Source organism: Amblyomma americanum, chromosome 6 (assembly GCF_052857255.1).
Source record: "Amblyomma americanum isolate KBUSLIRL-KWMA chromosome 6, ASM5285725v1, whole genome shotgun sequence".
Taxonomy (NCBI): Eukaryota; Metazoa; Arthropoda; class Arachnida; order Ixodida; family Ixodidae; genus Amblyomma; species Amblyomma americanum.
This window is the reverse complement of record NC_135502.1, coordinates 78024214-78046474: the sequence shown is the minus strand read 5'-3', so window position 1 is coordinate 78046474 and position 22261 is coordinate 78024214. Positions and strand designations below refer to the sequence as shown.

The window sequence follows — 22261 nt, the reverse complement described above, 5'->3', positions numbered from 1 at the left end:
TGTTTTTTAATCCCTCTCTTCAGCGGCGCATTCAGCGGAAGCGCGCACAGCCGCAATCGGCCCCCGCAAAGCCCAGCGCGCGCGCGTCACCGAAATAGATTCTCCGAAGCGGCTGCGAGTGGCAGGCTGATTTCAGCTTCGACTCGCTCGGCTCGCTGTGCGACCGACGTCGGCGACAACGCAGCTACCGTGACGGCGTTCGCCTGGTGTACTACACGAGGCGACAATCTTTGATGTCGGCCGCGCTCGCGCTGTCTCGCAAGTAAAGCAGTCACTACAGCTACCGTGTAGAGAGAGGCAGGGCATAGGCGAGAGAGAGAGAGAGAGGGGCCGGTGGCAGCTTTATATCGTCGGTGGCAGACCCGAAAGGGCGCGGCGCATTAAATGTTCCCCGATATGCGCATCAATAATGCGCGTAATGATGTGCATGATCAACGACCGGCGCGATGCGCATATTAATGCGCATTACCATACATTACCCTCCCCTTTCGCCGAATTGAGAATGCTCGGCAGCAGCGGCGGCAGTGTCAAGAATCCAATAAAGGATGGCTCGAGGCGGGCCCTGGCCGCGTGCGGTGAAGGGAGCAGCGCTGGTCCGATTGTCGGCCGTCTTTCTCCCGTCGCTCCCAAAGAGACCTCGGAAACGCGAGCGGGCAACCGAGCGGATGAAAAGGGTTCGCGCCTCGGCGTGTCGAACGCCGAAAGGAAAAGGCGTGCTTGTGTGTGCGACCAGGGGACAAAGAAACCGCAGCTCCCTTGCCCGCCCCGTTTCCCTTTCCTTGGGGTCTGCTACACGGGAAATCCTCTCGTCGCTGCATGGTGTTGAATTGCCACTCCCTGGCATCTGCATTGCTTCGGTTGAACTGCTGCACGTTTTTCGCGCTAACCTTGTGTGTGCTCGCTGTATCCTGTCGGGATGCCGGAGGTATTTGGCCGGGCGGCCTCTTTTCAACTTTGTGCCGATCGGGGATTTTGGATCTGCGTGGCAAAGTTCGTACCAAGCGCGCCGCATATCTTTTTGTACCCGACACGCTAGCCTGTCGTACTTTGTGGTATACGGACTGAGGCGTATTATTTTGCATTCTTTCTAGGGCTGCCTCAACACAGGGACGGATTTTTATGGGTCACTCTTGGAGGGGGCGTTTGGGGGAGGAGGTTCAGTTTGAACTAAGTGTTTCTTGGACTTTTCGTCCCCCCCCCCCCCGAAAAAAAAATGCGTTCAGCTTAAAAATCTGTCGCTTAAAGGAGGAGGGAACGCCCCCTCCATAAATTCGCCCATTCCTTGGTCTGATTGCTCTCTTGCACTTTGGAACACTTTACTTTGTTTGTATTTGCATCTGAATCGCACTTTTGTGATTTAATGAAATGAACCGGTACAGATGAGTCGCGTCGTAAATATTAGGTTGCTGATAGTGTCCGTTGTTAAGCTATTTGAAGGATTCACTGCTCTAGCAGAATCTCGGGTAAGTGTTGCGTTGACGAACGGGACGAGACGTTATAACAGCCGTTGGATTCTTTGACTGCAAGTAAGTACGTTTGATCTCACTTTTGCGGCGGCCGCTACCAGCAGCCACTTGCTCAGGCACAACCGCTGCATGAGTGAAGATAACCCGAAACATGTAGTAACATTAAAGCGCAAGAGGGTTACGAAGAACCGAGAAAACGGCATAAAAAGACCACATTGCGATGCTTGCAAAACGCCACGGTATTACCTGAAGCATCTTGGAGGAAGGGCCCACTCCGGACGCCCACCCTAAGGGCAATGAGCTCCCATTTCATATATAGCCCGCGGGCAGCGCCTCCCAAGCCTGACAGCTACGTACGGGGTCTCTGCAGTAACTGTTGCCACCCATACGTACCGGCGGCGACGAGTCCATTCCTCCTGGATGCTGGCTTAAGAAATATTTACGCGTGTGCTCGCTACGCAGTGCCTCGGTGTGTGTCCAAAGCGATCCGCCCGCCCGCTGGCGTACGTCTTTCTCTCCCCCTCTTTCTAGTCCCGTTATAAATAACGCATGCGCCATACATCTCTCGGACGCCTTTGCCGCGGAGAATTCCGACCGTGAAAGCTGTTGCACGCCGAGCGGCGTCTAATAATTGATTAGGGCCAGTCACGCTCCGAATACGCGCGCGCGGCATCCCAACGGCGTCCGTCTCCTCGTCCCCCTCCCCTTCCATCAGTGGAGGAGAGAGCGAGGCCCCTCCCCCTACTTCCTTTAGAGGTAAATTGTAGCCGTACAGTGTGTACGTGTGTGCCGAAGAGCTTGGATACTGTCGCACGCTTGCACTCATTTCGGCGATTCCGCTTCGTTCGAGCAGTTACGTGCGTCGTACACGAGCATTTTGTCCCCCACATGGCAACGTCGAGGCAGTCTGCCGACAAGAGCAGACCCTCTCTTGACGCCCTAAGCTCCATTAAAAGCCTCTGCTTTTGGATCGCGCGCGATTGCACTCCGCGGAAAGAAGAGACAGGTGAGGAGCGTTGCTATATAAGAGCAGTATCATGTGCATGGGTCGAGTTTAGTATGCAGCGAACGTTCGGGCGCACGGTTATTACACGGATGGCTTTCGGCTCAGTTACGCTGCCGCAGAACTACTACTACAGCGCAGTGGGCGGAGCGGGCCCAGCTTCTCCCTTTTACTTACCACCGCCAGCGCTGCACCTAACTAGCTGGGTGGAGTAAACACATACACGTGCTTACTCATTCGCGCAGCACGTAATACACCTCCGCCATTGCAGCACGGAGAGCGTGAAATCCGACGTCTCCGGGACCAGCGAGGAGGAGGAAAATTAGGAGGGAGGAGGGGCTTCCACTGTTCCTCGCGTGATGCTTTTTCTTCCCTCCTCCTGTTTCGCGCTGAGCATCTTTTGTCCGCGGCGTGTGTTCCATTCTTCGCGCCCCGGGAGGTGGTGTGCCCAGCCACCACCGCAAGGTGTCCAGGCACACACCGGCACCGTCTCCTGCGGGGGCGGCTAAAAGGCCCGCTGGACTCGCGGTGTTGCGTGCTCGGCGCAGGGCGCGACTACTCGCGCTCCCCGGCGGCGGCTGACTGGAAATAAACGTTTCGCGGGCTTCGCGGTGCGGGCGCGCTTTCCCCGAGTCCAGCAGCAACCGCCGACGCGCGCCGCCGAACTCCCGGAAACGGAGCCGCGGGTGGGCCCTCCCCTCCATCAGCTGGGCTTTATTCCTGTGCTATGCCGCTGCCCCCTTTGCCCTCTGGCTCGCTCTATCATATTCACGTAGCGTTTAGCCCGCCCGATGCCCTACAGGCGGCACGCAGCAAAGACGTCACGTGATGCGAGAGCCGCGGCCTCGCACCAAGAGGAAACAAACAATGAGGCTGATTTTCATCCATCCAGCTACTTTTGTTTATATTTGATTATTGAGGATGTATCTACGCTCTTATGAACTAGAAATCCTCAGCGCGGAGCCGTTGTGCCAACGTTGATTAATGGACTTTCCTTAAGAGAATGCAGACGCGGCAACTGGCAAATTGGCCCTGAGTATACCTTCCCACGCAAGCTGACGAGCGTGAAGCCAGTTTCTTTTTCTTTTTTTGCGAAGTGGAAGCAATAGTAGGGTCCTCTAGGCTAGATGCGCAGGCTTTGCGTACTACATTATGCAGGAAAATTTGCTCGCCGCAGAGGCTGTGTAGGTGTGAGTGCTTCTTTTTAGTTTCTACTCATCTTGAAAGACGTCATGACTTCTACTGACCGTTAAGCCGTCCCGTTTGTTCACAAAAATGCAACGCTGTTTGAAACCGGTTTTGCTTCGGCCGTCCGCTCGCGATATCAATTTCATCACGGCATTGAGCCGACTGAATGCATGACGCATAATTTCGTCCTCTGTGATCGCAAGAAGCCATGGGAGGGAAGAGACAGCTACCGGGGATGCCCCAGTAGCGTCATGCGTTCAGCGAACGAGTTAGGATTACGAACTTGAATACATTCAAGTTTCTAATCCTAACTCGTTCGCTGTTGACACCGTTTGCGTTTGGACTTTTTCCCGCTTTCTTGCAGCGCATCTGTCTAAACAACCAACGAAAACTCTTTTCTCTGCCACAGTTGCGTGCTACAAATTCTCCGTTCTCCCCTCGGTGCATGACAAGCTGTTGGGTCCCAAACGAAACCCCTCGTCAGGACGCGACATGCTAAAATATGTTGGCTGGATGGAGAAAGTTGTGCGTGTCATGAAACTTGTTAAATATAAATCTCCTCTTTTCTACGTTTGCAAAAGCGGTGGCCAAATTTGGTTAGCCGAACCAAGAACTACGTTTCTGAGCAAAGCACGCGCGAGTCGGCATTGCTGCTAATGCAGTGTTCCCTGTGGTGGGAAAGCACATTGTCGCTCGGAACATGTTAGTCGGGCGGCCGTGGTGAGGAGACCAAGCAAAGACACGAAACTAAATTGCGTTCGAGGAAACAACCTCCGTAGTGCGTGACATATAAAAATGTGACCCAAGTACGCACATATATTGTGGGGGCGCACAGCAAAGATTGTATTTATTGTTTTGTATTGTATTGTATTATTGGGTATGACATTTTCGCACTGCGGTTTTCGAAGCGCTGGCACTGTTCATGATCTTATCAACTCGCTTCTTGCGAGTGCAGGCCCTTCATGGTAAAGTCAATCATATTTTTCACTACAGGCAGATTCAGTGCGACCAGCTCGAAACATGTCTTTATCGCTATATCACACAAGTGAGCGTCCGTCGCTGCCGAGTCAAGCAGGCATCTTTGTGCATGGGATAGACAAACTATGTACACCCCGTAGGCGATAAAAGCCTGCGAGCCTCACCAGCTGCGCTTTCGGCGTACACAGCGTGTTTCCCGCGCCCGCAAACGTCAAAATGAGGCTGTGCGGCGAGCGAGGAAGGAGACGTATTTCCGGAGCCCGGTCAGCGCACGGCGCGTGCTTCAGTGTTTTTCTAGGTGCGACGAGCAGGCGCCGCAGGGGGACGCGGGTGGTCGGTCGGTTCGGCCGTTTTGACAGCCGCCAGCGGATTTCTGGAAGTCGTTATCCCGCCGCCGACGGGGTCCTCAACCTTCCCCGCGCTTGCGGACCGCTTCTTCTTCTTCTCAGTAACCGAGCGTCGTTCGTAGCTCTTGGCTACACACACACGGCCGTCAAAGCCTGGCGCAAGGGCGCGCTGCAGCGAGCAGCTGCGAAGCACCAGAGGTCGCCAGCGTCGCTAGTAAATATTCCTCTCGCTGCCGTTATGGTATACCCAGCGGTGCAACATATCAGGCTGCCCCTTGTTTGTCCCGGATATTCATATTTCACACTCAGCGCGAACAGAACGAGGAGGGGGGTAAAGGGAAAGGGTGTAGCCGTGGCAGCACTTCCTCGCCTTTGATTTTTCGGGGAATATCCCGCGCACTGCAATGCTGAGTTGATACAAAAGAAACAAGCAGCTGTTCGACCCAATGCTGCATGCTGCCCACTCGTGCAATTGGAGAACGCAAAAAGAAAAGAAAGCAGAAGAAAACGGATGCTCGAGGGTCGTAATTTTCGAAACTTTAAAACGACAGCTGTCGAGAAGAACAAAGGCCACAATTTGCGGCCCCCGCATATCATGCGCCCGCTCCACGCCCGCTGCGCGGCTGTCAGCGTTTATTATCTCCATTCTTCGAGCTTTCTCCGGTTTTGACACGAGGGCTCCGTGGCGCGACCTCGGAGAAGACATCGTCCCTCGTTTGAGCCTTTCCTCAATGCACACGGGTTGAGGGGCATTCACTGTGCCCGGTGCTCTGTTCATGGTTCGGCGGGGGCGACGAGAGGGGACGATCAAGAAGAGAGCGTTGCAGTTATTTATTTAGACGAGCCGTGCCAAGCAAGGAGAAAGAAGTCCCACATATTCTATCCGCTTGTTGCGCGCATTGATAGACTTTACAGTTGTCCGAAGAACCGCAGGCCTACACCGCCGAATCCAGACAAGTTTATCTAGCGTAAGTCTGGCTAAACGAGTGGCACACTCCAAGAATTAAGCAAAAACGCATTCCACAGAGGCAGAAAAGGACAAAAACTGACAAATGTGGACGGCATAAACACTAGATTTTTTTACCAAAATAAATTAGCTTGACTTTCAGCTCTCCGTACAACAACAACTAGCTCATGTCAGGGTGGGTTAAAGCGAACAATTTTCGCACTTCTGTTTTCATGGATGTTTGATCGTCTTGGTAACTGCCGTCTTGTGCACGACATTTGCACACATGTGAGCAAAAGTTTGCTTAACAGTGGTGCCAAGAAAAAAAGACACCAATTACTATATTCATGCCAGCTCCCCCCCCCCCAAAAAAAAACAAACAAACAAAAAAACAACACACACACACACACACACACACACACACACACACACACACACACACACACACACACACACACACACACACACACACACACACACACACACACACACACACACACACACACACACACACACACACACACACACACACACACACACACACACACACACACACACACACACAAATGCAGCTTAATAAAGAACGACGCACGCTTAAATTTTGTGTGCGAACACCGCAATTCGCACATCAACTAGAGGTTGTGCGTCTTGGCACTGAGAAAGCTATTACCTTTCTTGTCCTATGCCCGTAGTTCGTAGACATTGCTTTCCATCTTGGCGTACCGGCGCACAGCATGTATTTCCTCTCCCAAATTTCTACTCATTTCCTCTATAAAAGTGTTCGCTCCAAAGTCTGCCTACCTTTTGCGCTGCACACGTATATGTATTCTCGCGCACATGCACGACTTCGCCCCCCCCCCCCCCCCTCACACACACACATAAAAAAAAAACACTCCAAGCAGAGAGAGATAAATTCGCAGCGACGTTTTTCTTGCATGCTCAAATAATAAACAAAAACAATACGCATTTCAGGAGTGATGCATTCAAATGCGTTACGCCTGAGACAGCAGTCGGGCGCATCAAACGCATGGTCTATTATTAACAGTAGCTACTGGATTCCGATGAAAGAAAGAAACGAATACAGCGGTTGCAATGTGTGGATGTGTTGCACTCATGTCATAGCGGCCGCCATGTTGGTAGGCAAGGCCACCATGCTGATGAAAGGCAGTGCACTTACATCCGTGTATCACCACCTACCTGCTCCATATATGCACTGTGTAAGCTGCATATGCGTGACTGCCATCATGACGCCTATGACGGCACGCACAAAGCCGTCTACAGAGCTGTGTGTCGCTTGTGCTCCGGTTCAAAGCGACATCTTTTGCTTTGAGTTTACAGATACCAGAATTTGATAACAGACGTAAATCGTTCTGCTTCAATAACGTTCAGTACGTCTGCGATATAAACGCGCATTTTTCAAACTCTGCCATCGTTTCTAACTGAATATTCTTTTGTCACTTTCGCGTCTTCCCTACCTGAAAGAACGCAAATACCGCAGCCAGATTAACTGCGGCTTATGCAGTTCTGTTGAAAGTTGTATTTGTGGTGACTGCCTAGCTAAGCGAGGCGTAAATTTAATTAAAAAATAATCTGCAGTAATGCGTCTTGATTAGACGAACGCGAGTGTTATGTGGAAGGCCTAGGGCTGACATTTAATCGTGGCTGTACAACACATTTCGTACATCGGCAGACGGGCCAGGGGCTGACGAGATCAGAGTTAGCGGCAGACTTTTACGCGCCGCTAAGGGCGTCATTGACACTCAGACACAGAGCTTAAATCTGTTAGACGTTGCACATTGTTCTCGAGCAGCAAACGATCACCGGTGGCTGGCGTATGTAGTGGTTGGTGTATTTCCTTTCTGGATAGATAGATATACAGCAGATATCCCCTTCCCCCTCTTCTGAAACCGACAAAATGTGGTCGAGTCTATGCAGACGGTGCAGTTTCCCATTCCCATTTCATTTCGCTCAACATCCGAACGAACGCCAAACGCTGCTTGCGCTACTGCCATCTGCCTAGACAAAACGTCTAAGCAGTTGATTTCCTTTTTTTTTATGTTGATTCAAAGAATTAGGCTAGCGGCGATGCGCTCGGCATCGAACAGCACATTTTTAGAAACCGTTTAACAGCGGTGATATTATTTGCGGTACTCACGGCTTCGCAGCTTCCAAGTGTTCCCACGGGCAGACAGCGTCAGGAATTCATCTCACGCACACAAAACTGCGTCGCTGCACTGATGGCCTGAACACGCCGTCGTCCGCGTGCAGACAAATGCGTGCAAGCCAGGCAATGTCAGCTCTTGCGCAGTCACTATAACTCTTTTTTGGCCTAGTCGGTGCATTATGAATCCAAGAAACATAGCAGCGCTAAAGCATGCAACCACAGAAGGAAGAACTAGACAGAACTTTTTTCTTCTGCGGCTTCATGCTTTAGGGCTACTATTTTTCTTAGATTCAAAATGCGCAGTCAAGGTCGGCCGAAAGTCCGAAGCTTTCTATAGGGAAACTGCGCTGTCCGGGTGGAACTGCCATTATTCCATTCGGCGACTAAAAACTGCTGCCGTCAGCCGCTTGGGCCGCTAAAAAAGCGAGAGCACACTGTGCACGCTTAGAGGCCCGCGTTTGGCTGATGGCTTCTCCCGGCGTAGCCCAGGTAGCTGACGCACCGCGTGGGTGGCTTCGACAGAGTGCGGTAGCTTGTGCAACTCAGCGCATGAAGGCGTTGTGGAAGAGCACTACGAGAGAGCCAAAAGCTGCTTGCTTCTCTCGCTAGGCCGTGTGTTATGGCGCTGGAGTCGACAAGGCAAACTAGCCATGTTGATAAGCAGTGCGCATGCGCAAAGCGATGGGCTGGACTGGCGCTGACGCCGTGCCTCATCACTGCGGCAGTATTTTCCGCGAAAAAAAAGAAAAAGAAACATAGCTGAAGAAACGAGGAATGACATGCTGTGCATACACCGTGTCCTCTTGCCAGGGACCTAAATTCATTGAATGCAGTGTTACCGCGCCTTTAGAGCAGTACATCTGTGTTCAACCAAGCTGTTTTAAAATGTGCAGTTAGTGAGAGAACTTTGATATTTGCGGAGAAAAAAAGTTGAACACAAAAGGCAAAAGATATTCAGGGAAGCGCGAACTAAGTATAAGATAAAAACCACTGTTATGTGACGTCTATATATAGGATAAAGTTGGTTGGAGATTTTGCTCATTCTTCGTGGCTGCTCCTTGCCTTTCTCTAAAGACGTAGCTGCAGCACCGGCAATTGCTTGTTAGTACTTGCTTCTGCTTCCTTGCAGCTAGTTTTATTTTTTTTTTGCCGTTTTACGCTGCGCGACTGCGTTTAAAGTCATATCATTAAGCGGGGAGGTCAAATTTGTGAATTTTAGGGAGGTGTCAAAAGATCATATCGTCAGACCGGTCACTTCGTGCCTACCTCGAACTACAGCCTGATCCTCATTTGCGCAGCGCGGTCCCCCCCCCCCCCTTTTTTTTTTCTTTTTTTTCTCTCTCTCTCTCTCGTTAAAACGCTAACGAGTAAGAATAGCAAACCGCGTTACCCCACTTCTCCCCCACATTTGCCATTTTCGAAAGGCAACCAATAATTCCGTTATTCGACATTAAAAACACATGCCGTCTGCGTTTAATCCAAATTAGAATTTCCTTCCAACTTCGGTCTGTTTGTCTTCGCTATCTTCATTTTCTCTTTGCTCAGCAGATTCTGACCTCTAGCTCATTCATTACAAGAAACCAAGCGTATGCACAGTGAGCTGCTAGCTCACCATATCATCTCGCCCTTCTTTATTCTTTTTTTTACTTTTTGGTGAGCATCGCATTGATGCTGGCCCCGTAGCAATGAATTCCTGAAAGTGATAAACGCCAAAGAAAAAAAAAACGCTTGATAGAATCGACTGCAACTGAACTTGACGAAAATAAAAACAGAACAAAGGAAAGCGATGGAAACAGTTCGCATTTTTTCTCCACGAATTTCAAAGTGAATCGAAATAAGCGATACAGTATATATAAGACAGTCGGGAACCGGGAACCGCCTTCAGCACGGTTCGAAGTCATTTGATTTCTATAAGGGTGGTGGTGGGAGTGAGAGAGAAACAAGAAACAAGAAAGAAGAGAAACAAGTAAGTAGGGCGAGGCATTCGCGTACATATACACTATACAACGTGCATGCAGAAAAAAGGTGCAGGAGAAATGCCCCCTGGAAGACCGATCGTAAAGAACTAAAACCACTCTCGGGCATCATTAGACATTTCTAGGGAGTGCCCCGGTTGCAGCCGCCGCGAAAGAAAGCACTGCGCGCTGCTTCACCGGAGAAAATAGGATAGGATAAGACGAAAGAAAGAAAAAGAGATGGAACGCCAAGTCACCGGCGTTCATTGAAAGAACGAGGGGGCGACGAAAGAGCCTCGGACCCCTGCCAACGCGCGGATGTCTTTAGGAGCACTTCACCGCCATTTGGTCCCAAATAAGTTTGCTTCTTTACGGTATATTTTGCTTCCTCGAAGGCGAAATAAAGAAAAAAGGATGCAAGCACGACTCGCGAGGGTTGTTCTTTTTCCACTTGCCCTGTCTGCGCTGCTTGTTTATTCTTGGTGCTAGCGAGGGCAAAACAGGAAAAAAGAATTGAGTAGGGGGGTCGCGTTCGTTCTCGAGAGTAGTCTCGAGCCCAGGGCAGCCGAGGTGGAGAGCAGAGGCGGCGGCAGCAGCAGCGACTTCGAACCGTATAACTACCGCCGGGGGACCATTCCGGGAGAATTCTGGCGAGAAACTGGTCGGGGAGGGTTTTCGAACCGCGAGTGATAAAAGGGAGCGGCGCGCACAGCGCGCACTTTTCCAGGTTTCCGAGCTGGCATTTTAAGTTTTCTCTCTGGCTCCCCCAAAGGGCTACCGACCGACCAGCCTGGTCGACCGATTGCTCCGGCTTATGTGGCGGGAGGGGCGTACGTGTGACTGCGCCGATGGAGGCGTTGGATTGGGATCGAAGGGCAGGTTGCGCACGCCTCCATGCTCTGTGAGTGGCTCATCTCTTTGTGTACATGCGGAGTGCCAGTGACAACGCTGAAACATGCTTGGACTGCCATTCCTCTTGGCTGGATCGCTACGCCGTCGTTCCGTGTCATGAAGGTGGCACGTAACGGCAACGCGTAGTTTTAGCATCGTAATTGCCGAGGAAGGCTTAGTCCAGAGGGTGGGCTCAAATTTACGCAGCGGACATCAAGAGTGACCGTATGGCTTTCCAGTTTACCGGATTCTAGTGGTACATGGCGCAGAGTGTTTACGATAGACTGCGCGCAAGTGACCAGAGGGAGCTCTTGGACGAGCGGCTTTTAGCGCGTGCAGCATTGAACAACAGTGGTGCCCTAAATGCCAGGCTGTGCTCGGCCGCTCCTTTGCAGGCGCCTCTTTGGGGCAATACGTCCAGGACTGACCACGAAGAGCGGGATGGGCGAGAAAAAAAAGTAAAAAGAAAATTGCCCGGCCCTAAGACTGAACACAGTCGGTGTCCATGAATGAACATATTGGAAGTGAGAATAAGCGTCAGAACCATCGCCACCACCACCACTACTGCTATTAACCGTGGCCGTCCTGAATACTACTTATTGGTCAAGGAACTATTCACCGCTTGTCAAGAACTGTCAACAGAAGCCAGACTTTGCCAGTTGGCTTCGTCTGCACCTGCACAAGAATCCTCTGGTACACATGTGAAAGGTGGAGAACCTCGAGGACAAAATACTCCAGGACGCGTGACGGGCAACCGAACCTCATTGCTCTTTGTTAGATTTTGTCCCCAACAGCACACTTGTGCGCGCACGCCATCAACAGTCACATTGTAACACTAACCAGAAACTGGCCCGTGAAGTTTCACAAACGGAAGTCCTGTCGTTCCATACGTACAGCCACTCCAGTGTACGTTGAGCACACGCTATGCGAACCCCTCAAAGCAACGGACACACGCTCAATGTGGACTCCAGGATAGAGTCCGCGAATCTTTCTACACTACACCCGAACCCGCGCCGGGGATTAAAGACCGACAAGGCTCGCTCTCGTTTCAGCGCTGGAACCCATTTTCCGGCGGACTTGGTCGTCGCCGAGGGTAGATCGCGCGTGGAAGAGGGGGCGTCGTCGTCGTGGGGGCGAGGCCTTTCCTGCGGATGCGGTTCGCCCCACCAGACCGGGCGCCGTATTCCACTCCGCTCTTTCTTTGCCCCACTGATACGCTGTGCGCCCAAGACCACGCGTGGCTCTTTTACCGGCTTCTTCTTATTCTTTTTTTTGTTTTTGGCGCAACTCCGCGACACACGTAATGTGGGCGTGGTTCACCATCTCCTGGGGGGGGGGGGGGGGCAAGAAATGGGAAGGGGGAGCCCTTGCTGTTGATGCTGTATGCTTTTCTCCCGTCAATATCTTCTCATAAACTTGTCCTTTCGCGGTGTTCTCTCGATTTGTTTGTTTCTTACACTCGACGCTCTGTTTTATACTCCCAGCACCCTCTCACTCACCGCAGCCGCGCGGCACCCCCAACTTGCCCCTTTATCATTTCCCGGCCCGACCTTTCTGTCTCACGTCAAATTTCGTCTTCGCGTGCCCCGACTTGCTCTTTTGAGCGTTGGCTGAGTTTGATCGGATATTCTGGGTATACGTGACCTGTCGCGCGCGCGTCTTCCGGGGGGGGGGGGGGGGGGGGGCGAAGAAAAGGGGTGAATCGCTTCCCACGGGCAAGGCACATAGAGCATGTGACTTCAGAAGCAAAATGCTAAAGCGTAGACTACTAAATGGAGGGCTCTATCGCTTCGAGTCATGCAAATACAGGTTAGCATACTGTTGAGCTAACGCCCTTTAGAGCTGCGAACGCAGTCAAAAAGCTGGCGTGCGTACCGGGAGCGTATATTTACATGCGTAAATTTTGTCGAATCTTTCAAGAAGAAAGCGCGAAGATGGCACATTCGTGTTTTATCCGACAATTTGAATGCGTCTCCGGAAATTGGCCCCACGTCAGGTGCTTACACTCAACGCGAGCAGCCGAGCCATTGCGGTCTCGATCTACCGAAAAGTAACGACAGCTCGCAGTGGCCTGTGAGGCCGATATATATTTGGCGCAGTGGGTATCGAACGGAAGGATGCACCGTCTGGATCGAAGGAAGCATTTTTTCAGTGTCTTGCTCCATTTTTCAGTGACGCCGAGACGACCGCGCTGGCGTCTGTCAGCGCGCGTCCACGTCTGCCGAACGGGTCCCGGCCCTAGCTGAGTCCAGTTGGCGGAGATGGAATCAGGGATGCGCCCCTAAATCAGCGATAGTGCATACAAGAGAAGACCGAAGAGGGACGAGAGTTCTTGACGCAGAATAATTCACAGTGCTCAGCGCGCGTCGGTTAGGGGAAGGAAAAACACACATCGGACCACGCTGCGCACAAAAGAGAGACGACCGACGGATAGCCCAGCGCGCGGCTTCAAGACGGACGGCGCGATTGTCACGCCCTCTGATCGGCCGGTGAAGCCACCAATCAAGGGTCGCTGCAGCAATCAGCATGCGGTGTGACCGGTGCGCTCCCCTCTGACCCCCACCGCCCCCACGCGGACAACTCGTCACAGCGGGGCGGTCTCGATGTCCGCGAAGAGAGAGAGACAGACAGAAGGAAAAAAAAACGAAAAGACAAACAAACACAGGGCTTCCTTTGTGCGCCGCGTTGGTGGACCTCGGCCCTAAGCGGGGGCCTCATTACATATGCGACGCTGTCCGGCCGGGCCCGTAAATCTCACGCCAAACATCGCCCACGGGGGATTTAATCCTTCGGCTTCGGGGGCGAGTTATGGCCGCGTGCGCGTATATATACACCTCTCCTGCCGCCCCACCAACTTTCTTTGGCCGGCACGCGTCGGGTCACGTCAACGCTGGCATGCGCCCTCCCGTGCGCGGGGGTCGTTGGTGCGCGCCGCCGCACCATCTGCATGGCGGTGTACGTCGCGAGCACGCCGCCGCCGGGAATAAATCGCCGCGGAGACAGACGACCTGTCGGGCGCTGTTTACAAGGCCCTGAGCGATGTCTTTTTCTGATGCCCGCTTTCGCGTCGCCACGAGCGGCCGCCCAAGTTCTCACTCCCCCTCCGTTTTGTACCCCCCCCCCCCACCCCCCCCAGGCTGCCCTCAAAGCAAGCACACACTCTACACCACATCTACTTCGGCTAACCTCTTCGGTCTCGTTGGCGTAGCCTGTACGCTTTGCTGCTTCAGCAGCGACGCACAGTTCGGGAACACATAGTGCGCTAAATGTTGTGGCTTGCTGCATAATGTGCGTGCGTGTCTGGTACGTAATACTTCGCCTATGGCGTGCGACGAAAGATTTATGAGAGTGCGCTTTCTGTATTCGTGGGGCAGGAAAACGTGACAACCGGCAGTTTGCCCCTTTCTTTTACACCGTGCTTTCATTTGAACACCATATCGTTTCACTTTCCAAGGTTCAAACCTTTGGTTTGAGCTAGTTGGTGGTAATACACAGCTGAAGAAATGCTACGTCGCGAAACACGAAGACGAAAACACATAGCTGACAGGACGAGCGGTGAATAGCAACGAATTTATTTGTTCGAAAAAAAAAAACGCCTATAACAGCGCTTCAGCTATGTATATGTACCAGGCCACTGTGTTTCGCTAAGGAGTTCCTTCAGGTTACTGCGGTTGTATATCAGTAGCCTCAGGGTGACAAAAAATGTGCTCATATTTCGTGAATTTTTCCAGAGAAATATTTATTGGAAAAAGATGGACTGCAGGTTGATTTCGCAGGTGGGATCCGTGGCGGCTTTGGGATTGTTGTAAGCGGTCACGATGGCGAGGTATCCGTTCAATCGCTCTGAAATGTTATTTACGGCCACAAGCGGAGGTGGGGGGGGGGGGGGGGGGGGGGCATGTAGCCACTGTTGAAAAAGTTCTCTTGTCTAAAAGCCCTTTTCCAATGGGCAGAGACTGCGCTCTTTCAATTACAAAGCTCGAGCAAGAAATCATGTGCCATTTTCTAATTCATGGTTCAACACTGCGGGTAGACACAACACGAAGAGCACAAAAAACAAGCACTGACTCGCAACTGGTTTTTAAAAGCCATTGAGCTGCTCGAACGTCCCAAACCTGCACTTAGGCTATGGCTGGCAGCAGTTGAGGGCTCCGGATTAACCTAGGCCAAATGGTGTTCTTTAATGCGCACTGACCGAAATGTGTCCGCCTCTGCAGGGATTCGATCCCGCGTCCTTCAGCTCAGCAGTCGAACGACACGACCACTAAACCACCAGGACGAGTCGATACAATATGCAGAGAACATTGTGGTCCAATTAAGTTTTTCGAGGAATATGCTCTACCCAGATTACGGTAGTAAATGACAACTTTAATGACGCGGTATACTATGCAATAATGTGTCACTGAGACGATTGCGTTAGGGCACTCGCTACTTCTCTGCAATTAACAACGCTACCTCTAGTGCTCAGAAATGTTTGTGGCTGACAAGAAAGGCGTATGTGGCACTGTTTCTCATTCCTTCTCTGTTTTCCAAAACACCACGTGTGCGCAGTGCTTCGGGACGAGTTCCGGCAACTTCCCAAGAGCCTGCGCGTGGCGGCGGGCGACTCGGCGACGCTGGAGTGCGTGCCGCCCAGGGGCCACCCCGAGCCCACGGTCACCTGGTTCAAGGACGGCACCCAGGTGCAGCCGGGCCCGGGGCGCGTCCGCCTCCTGGGGCACGGCTCCCTGCTCATCGCCGACGTGCGGCCCGCCGACCAGGGCCGATACGTGTGCCGCGCTGCAAACATGCTCGGCACGCGAGACTCGCCGCCCGCGCTCATCTCCGTGCACAGTTGGGTGGCCTTCCTGTATTCTTTTCACTAGTGCATTCGCGTCCCAGATAAGATATGGATCTGGTATTAAAGTGAAGCAGCCTTATTATTTTTAGCCTTATTATTTTGCTATAGCCTTATTATTTTACTTATATTTTACTATATATATTTTACTTCGAAATAACATAACTAAGGACAGGCACGACCAACGATGGTAAACAAAATGGTGGGTTAAACATTGAAGGCGAGAATCTAGTTGAACTGAAAGGAAGATAGACATGAGGTAGGACACATGACGCGTCGGGCACACAGCCGGCGTTTCAGTGATACAATGAATACGAAAGGGAGAGAACCATATAGGCGAGTCTAGCACAGAATCAGGTGAGATAAGGAGGTTAAGGAATTTTACAAAGGAGGAAATTAGGAAGTGGCTGTGGCTGGCAGGACAAGAGGTATTGGGACATTACTTTAGGGAATCCTTTGTTCAGCAGTGGATTAACGTGTCTGGTGGCGGTGATGATAGTGATAAACAGGAGTTATTAGTGAAGAATGAATTAACTTTCGAAGAGCTTTATATAAGTGTGGAAAGTGGCAGCCATAAAATTGCTGGGCGTCGAACGAAACCACGAATGGAACGATTTCTCAACAATGCAGCTGCATTCTAAAGACGTCTTTCAGAGCTTTGAATGAACGGCATGCATGAAAACCCTGAAGCGAGGTCATGTGCAAGTGAATGGCAGTCCCAGACAATCTCTATGTGCTTACCAGCGCTCTCTTCCGTCTTTCCAACGCAGCAAAGCCCTATTTCGTCCGGGTCCCGGAAGACGTGACGACACTCGCAGAAGAATCTGTCGAATTCCAGTGCAAGGTCAACGGTGACCCCAAGCCGACGGTCACGTGGAGGAGGCAGGATGGGAAGATGCCGGTCGGCAGGTGGGTCACGTGACCGCACGTCAGCGCGTCGTTTCGAAATTTGGTTCGATAGATGGTCTTCGCAAGACGTATCGGATAGGAACTGTGATATCGGGTACTGCGCTAACTTAAAATTCAGTTTCGATTTTAAACTTCAATTTCGTTTTGAGGGCGGCGAAAACTTGAGAATGTTACAGATAGCTAAGAATTGATGTTGGCTGCCACACGAGTGGCTGCCACCATTGCGGTATTATGGTGAAACATTAATATCTTGCAACCGTAATCAAGAGTTATCGCGCTTAGATGATTCTATCGAGGCAGGTGCAAATATATCTTGACGCGAACGTCTACAAGTAATTATCAGCGCATGCATGTTGCTCGTGACGACCCTTCAGTTAGTTGCACTGGCTTCGCTGCAATACGACTGTTAATGCGGGTAAGCATCCAGCCGGTTGAAGGGTGCAAAGAGAGTTTGCGTTCGTGAACAAACCTGCCAATTTCGTAATTACCGAAGTGTGTTGGAAAACAACAACGTAACAATGTTTCCTATTTCCATCTCAGGGCGTACGTTCCAGAGGACAAGACTCTGCACATCAAAAACGTTGTTCCCGCTGATGAGGGCACATACATCTGCGAATCGGAAAACATTGTTGGTTCTGTCTCTGCTTCGGCGACGCTTACTGTGCACTGTGAGTGGCGACTTCTTTGTGCAGGCAATACCGGCTCGCGTGTTTTATCATTCGGCTGTAAAGCTTCTGCTACGAAACTTTATGATATAAACTACAGAGCTGGGTAGATCACATCAGCTAACTTTCGCACAGCAGTCAGAGGTAGATTCCAGATGCTTCTTCATTGAAAACCACCGGATCGTTGGCGCTCACTACTTGCAGAATATTTTTTGTTAGGAATATCAAAAGCACATTGCTCTTGTAACTTAAACATCTGAAATCCGAAAATTAAGCTTTGCATGACCAGTAAAAAAAAAAAAAAGCGTTGTCTGTATGCCGAGAGCGCATTCGCCTCACAAGAGGATGCATACGAAAAACAACGCATTATCTACATTCAACTAATTATTTCCTCACTACTCTGAGTGAAAAGCGCACTTTTTTCTTCATTTCAAATAGTTTTCCTCCGTATGCATAACACCCATGATGAATTTTCAACTTCGGTGCAGAAGTAACAAAGAATTAGCTTTTCTGCGCAAACGACTGTTTCCTTTCATACTGGAGCTACCTTGTACAAGCTGGCACCGAACGCCGACTCGGCTGCCTCGCACGATTTTGGGCGTGTTTCTCTGAAACAACTCGCCTGTGCGCACCTTCTTGTTTGCAGCACGTCCGACATTCCGCCTCACGCCCCAGGACCAGAAAGTGGGGCTCAACGGTGTCGCCAAGTTCGACTGTCTTGCGACGGGCAACCCCCCACCCTCCGTGTTCTGGACCCGAGAAGGCAACCAGGTGCGCGAGTTTCTCAATACTTTCATACACTGATTGCGAGCTATCCCTATAAAAAAAAAAGCAGTTCGCGAAGCGAGCGCCACTGTTTCCACATAAAAAAAAAAATCGCTAGCCACATTCTGACCGTTCCAACGCGACTATTCCGTAAATTAACGGCGCTTTGCCTCCTCCGTGGTTAGCTATCTATCGCGGAATGTAGGGTTACGCAGCGAATCTTGAGCGAAACCCATGTGTGCCCGCTGTTCACACAGCGAATTGCTTTGTTGCAGGCCAGAAGAATCGGTCAAAAGAAATTCTAGGCGTCACATTTGGGCATTGCCGGTGCCGGTATTGCGTGTGCTCACTGTTAACAACGAATGTATTTGATTATTCATTCGGTTGTTGATCTGTTCGTTGCGTTATTTATTTATTTACTATTCCTGCGGGAGCTCCGTGGAGGCATAATTTCAGGGGAATATACATGCCTAGTCGTACAAACGAAATGAGTTAACCTTTTTGTGCATTTCATGAATTAGCCATTTCATCATGAATTGTCGATAATATAAAGCGTGAACAAATTTCATTTTTGCGGCACTTGCATTGTTGCGGACTTGCAGAGACACGGACTTAAGGGGACACGTGCAGTCTGTTAGGAATGACGGCCACGAGGAACGTTTATGAGAAGAAATGGCGCGCACTAATTATTGTCTCACCCATGGCGTATACGCCATGAAGGAAGGGATGCAAGGGGTGGGAGCATCAGTGTCGGGGACCGCGCTGTCGCACTCACTCTCCCGCTCCGCGCAGGTGCTCATGTTCCCGGGCAAGTCACACGGCCGCTTCTCGGTGACGCACGAGGGCACGCTGATCATCAGCGGGGTGCGCAAGGAAGACCGCGGTTACTACGTCTGCTCCGCACTCTCCGTAGTCGGCTCGAGCATGGCCAAGGGACACCTCGAGGTCACCGCGCTCGCCGACCTGCCGCCGCCCATTATCCGGCTGGGGCCGGCCAACCAGACACTGCCGCTGCACACGGCCGCCCAGCTGCCCTGCGAGGCGGCCGGCACGCCCAAGCCCACCGTGCAGTGGCTGTACAACGCCTCGCCCCTGAACGTGGGAGGCCGGCCCCGGTTCACGCTGCTCGAGTCCGGCACACTTCAGATACAAGGTGAGCGCTTAACCTCTCTGCATGTACTCCTAAAAGCGTAAACTGAGCGGACTTCCTGTTGGGGCTGTTTATAGTTGGGCAACGTTCACGTCGCGAAAAATGGAAAGAAAAAACTGTTCCCCGCTCGGCCCGCCCTTATCGACAACATGTCACCGCACGAAGCTCATGCGTTTGCTTAACCCGAGTAGCGTGTTCATTGGCCCGGCGCTCCAGTGTACGCGTACGCATTCGCGCGCATGCCGCCGTGGGACGCGCACATGTCGTTCAATGGCGTAAGACACTGAATTGCCTTTAACTGACAATACACTGAAGTATGTCGGTGTACAATGCGTGCGCGCGAGATTTCTGTAGGCGCATCGGGCAGCAAACAAAGCGACGTCTGGCAGCGTCCGCTAGGTTCTAAAGATAATGCTTGCTTGGAAGCGCAGCCGCATTAACCTTCAGGGTGGATGAGCTACAAGCATCTCACGTCAAACCCACAAGTGCAGCATGATTTCGCTTTTTATTGCTTTCAGTACACGTGAGTCACACGCATTGTTCACTGTAAACACTAAAAATACAAATGCTGTCATTTCGCGCAAGTGAACTTGATAGAGTGTGAAGTCTAGTTCACGAAACCTACTTTCCGCGCTTAAATACTTGCGTTAGCGTGTTTCTGACTCTTTTGTCACAGAGGATGCTGTTGCTAGTATGTACTCGGCTGTCGCATTTAATATGCGCTGTAGCTGCAGGCTCCCTATAAAGCAGCAGTGTACCGTGGTGAAGCGCGCTTTGGCGAACGCGTAGTGGAGATTGGTAGCGATATGTGAGGGTGGGTGGTCCCAAGGGGACGCAGGTTTCTTATAATTAAGCTACTTTCAAATCTCCCGCGGAATTTATTACGCAACAGCTCGCTGCCCATCGCAGTTTACACTTGCTAGCCTGTCGCAGAAATCATTCACCTCTTTTGTTCTCCTGCATTTCAGATCTCCAAATGATGGACAGTGGAGCATACACCTGTAAAGCGTCAAGTGAGAGTGGCGAGACATCTTGGACGGCGTCGCTCACTGTCGAGTCACCACACAACCCTAACGTCAATTTTCACCGTTCTCCTGACCCATCCACGTTTCCTGGACCTCCATCGCAGCCTGTGGTAGTGAACACCACCGAAACATCGATAACCCTGACTTGGAGACGCAGTGAAAAAGTTGGCGCATCATCACTGAAGGGCTACACGAGTGAGTAGGAATCGTGCTCTGCATAGCCCCTATGAAGCTGTATAATTTGCTTGAGTAACAATGTCAAAAATAGACATGACTATTATTATGAAGAATGATGGTTTTTGATTCAGAATATGTGTTTCAAATGCTACTGCATTAAAATAATTATAAATAAATTCACTATTAATAAGACTGAAATTAAAACTAGAAAAATCATGAGGTTAAAATGAAGCATGTAACGTTCTCCTGTTCGATGCGATGGTTGAACTAATTAATAAATATTTGAAATTTCAGATTATTCTTTGGTGGACGACATCAGTGGCATGCACTTACGTTGCCATGTGACTATTGTGTCACTAGCACTGAGAGATGTGCCCAAGGTTGTTTAACAAGCATGTACATTGTTGTAACCTTCTTAGAAGAGGCTTGTTGTGATGTAATATTTAGTTTTTTTTTGCCACCTGGTGTAATAGGTTATTTTGCTGTGATGCCTAAAAATTTTCAAATGACCTATTTATTACATACATCAATGTTGTGCTCAGCACTTGGAAAAATCCACTCCTTCCATTTTAAGTCATATAGTTGGCTTCACTCCCTGTCATTAGGTTCGCTTCCATTTCTGAATCCTGGACATCCTAATGCCTTAACTCACTGGTTGTGACTTAGGGACACTAATGGTGTCATCAGATTAATGCTTTCATTGTTTTACTTATTTACCAGCAGAAATACTTTTTGAGCTGATGCTATTCTGGAGTGATCGATAACCCTGACTTCTGATTCTGGAGTTTCGCTCACATGCACGAGCGAAACTTAGCCCATGCGTGGTGACCCTGCAAGACACACGTGCCATGATATGGTTATGTTAATAATTTTTGCTGATTGTGTATGTGTTCCAGTTGTACGTTACCTTTACATGCATATAACTGAATATTAACAATATGATGCATATTAATCACTGGCTTCATTATACTGTTCCAGAGAAGAACTACGGCTAAGTACATTTTTTATGCTTTCTTTATTTCCTAAATCTCTCAAAATGTGCACCTTGCGTAGCAGGTAGTGTTTCTTTGCTTTTCCAATTTTGAATTTACCATTGCACTGACATAATGTTCTGTTATGTAAAAAGATATATGTTAACCAACCTTTATTGGTTCTATTAGACAATACTAGCAAGACCAGAAAGCTAACATACTAATTTCTGCACCTTTACAGTTGAGTACTACAGCAGTGACCTCCAGAGTGGATGGGTTTTGGCAGCTCATCGAGTGCTTGTTGAGACTTTCACAATTCAAGCTTTACGACCTGACTCACGCTACATCTTCATTGTTCGAGCTGAGAATTCTCATGGCCTTGGAGTTCCCAGCCCTGCCTCAGAAACTATACGAACTCTAGGTGGGTGCCTGTTTCAGGTACAGCCAGTTGTTTTGCCCACAGGCAGAATAGCATGGTTTGAAACAGTTCAATTCTTTGTGAATCAAAGATGGCCACCTACAAAAATTATTTTTCATGGTCCAGCAGTATCTAATCATGGAAAATATCACCACATGTGGTGAGACTGTAAAGGAATTTCTAGTACTGCCAGCAAGACTTGCTATGTGAGGCTGAGAGAGCAGTGTGTGTGCATATGGTTTTAAGTTATATATGACTGTAGCAGTTAACAAGTCCCAAGTCAGTTCAGTAAGCATAAGTAATAGAATTATACTGCTAACCATTTTTTCATTTTCATAAAGAGACACTGCACATGTTACTTCGTAGTATTTGAAGCTCAACTTTTATGAAGCATTAGGTGAAAGGC

At 50.3% G+C, this 22261-nt stretch overlaps 1 protein-coding gene across 6 annotated transcripts in view; it reads left to right on the top strand.

Annotated features, from left to right (window-relative positions):
* The window catches only part of LOC144093766 (roundabout homolog 2-like), a 201359-nt gene that overhangs the window by 159319 nt on the left and 19779 nt on the right, over positions 1 to 22261 (top strand). For all 6 annotated transcript variants that reach the window (XM_077627467.1, XM_077627463.1, XM_077627468.1 and 3 more), the window contains exons 3-9: positions 15490 to 15771; positions 16546 to 16684; positions 17225 to 17352; positions 17996 to 18120; positions 18907 to 19267; positions 20233 to 20484; positions 21679 to 21858. In XM_077627467.1, the coding sequence (XP_077483593.1) occupies positions 15490 to 15771; positions 16546 to 16684; positions 17225 to 17352; positions 17996 to 18120; positions 18907 to 19267; positions 20233 to 20484; positions 21679 to 21858 (1467 nt within the window). The remainder of the gene's footprint in view (positions 1 to 15489; positions 15772 to 16545; positions 16685 to 17224; positions 17353 to 17995; positions 18121 to 18906; positions 19268 to 20232; positions 20485 to 21678; positions 21859 to 22261) is intronic.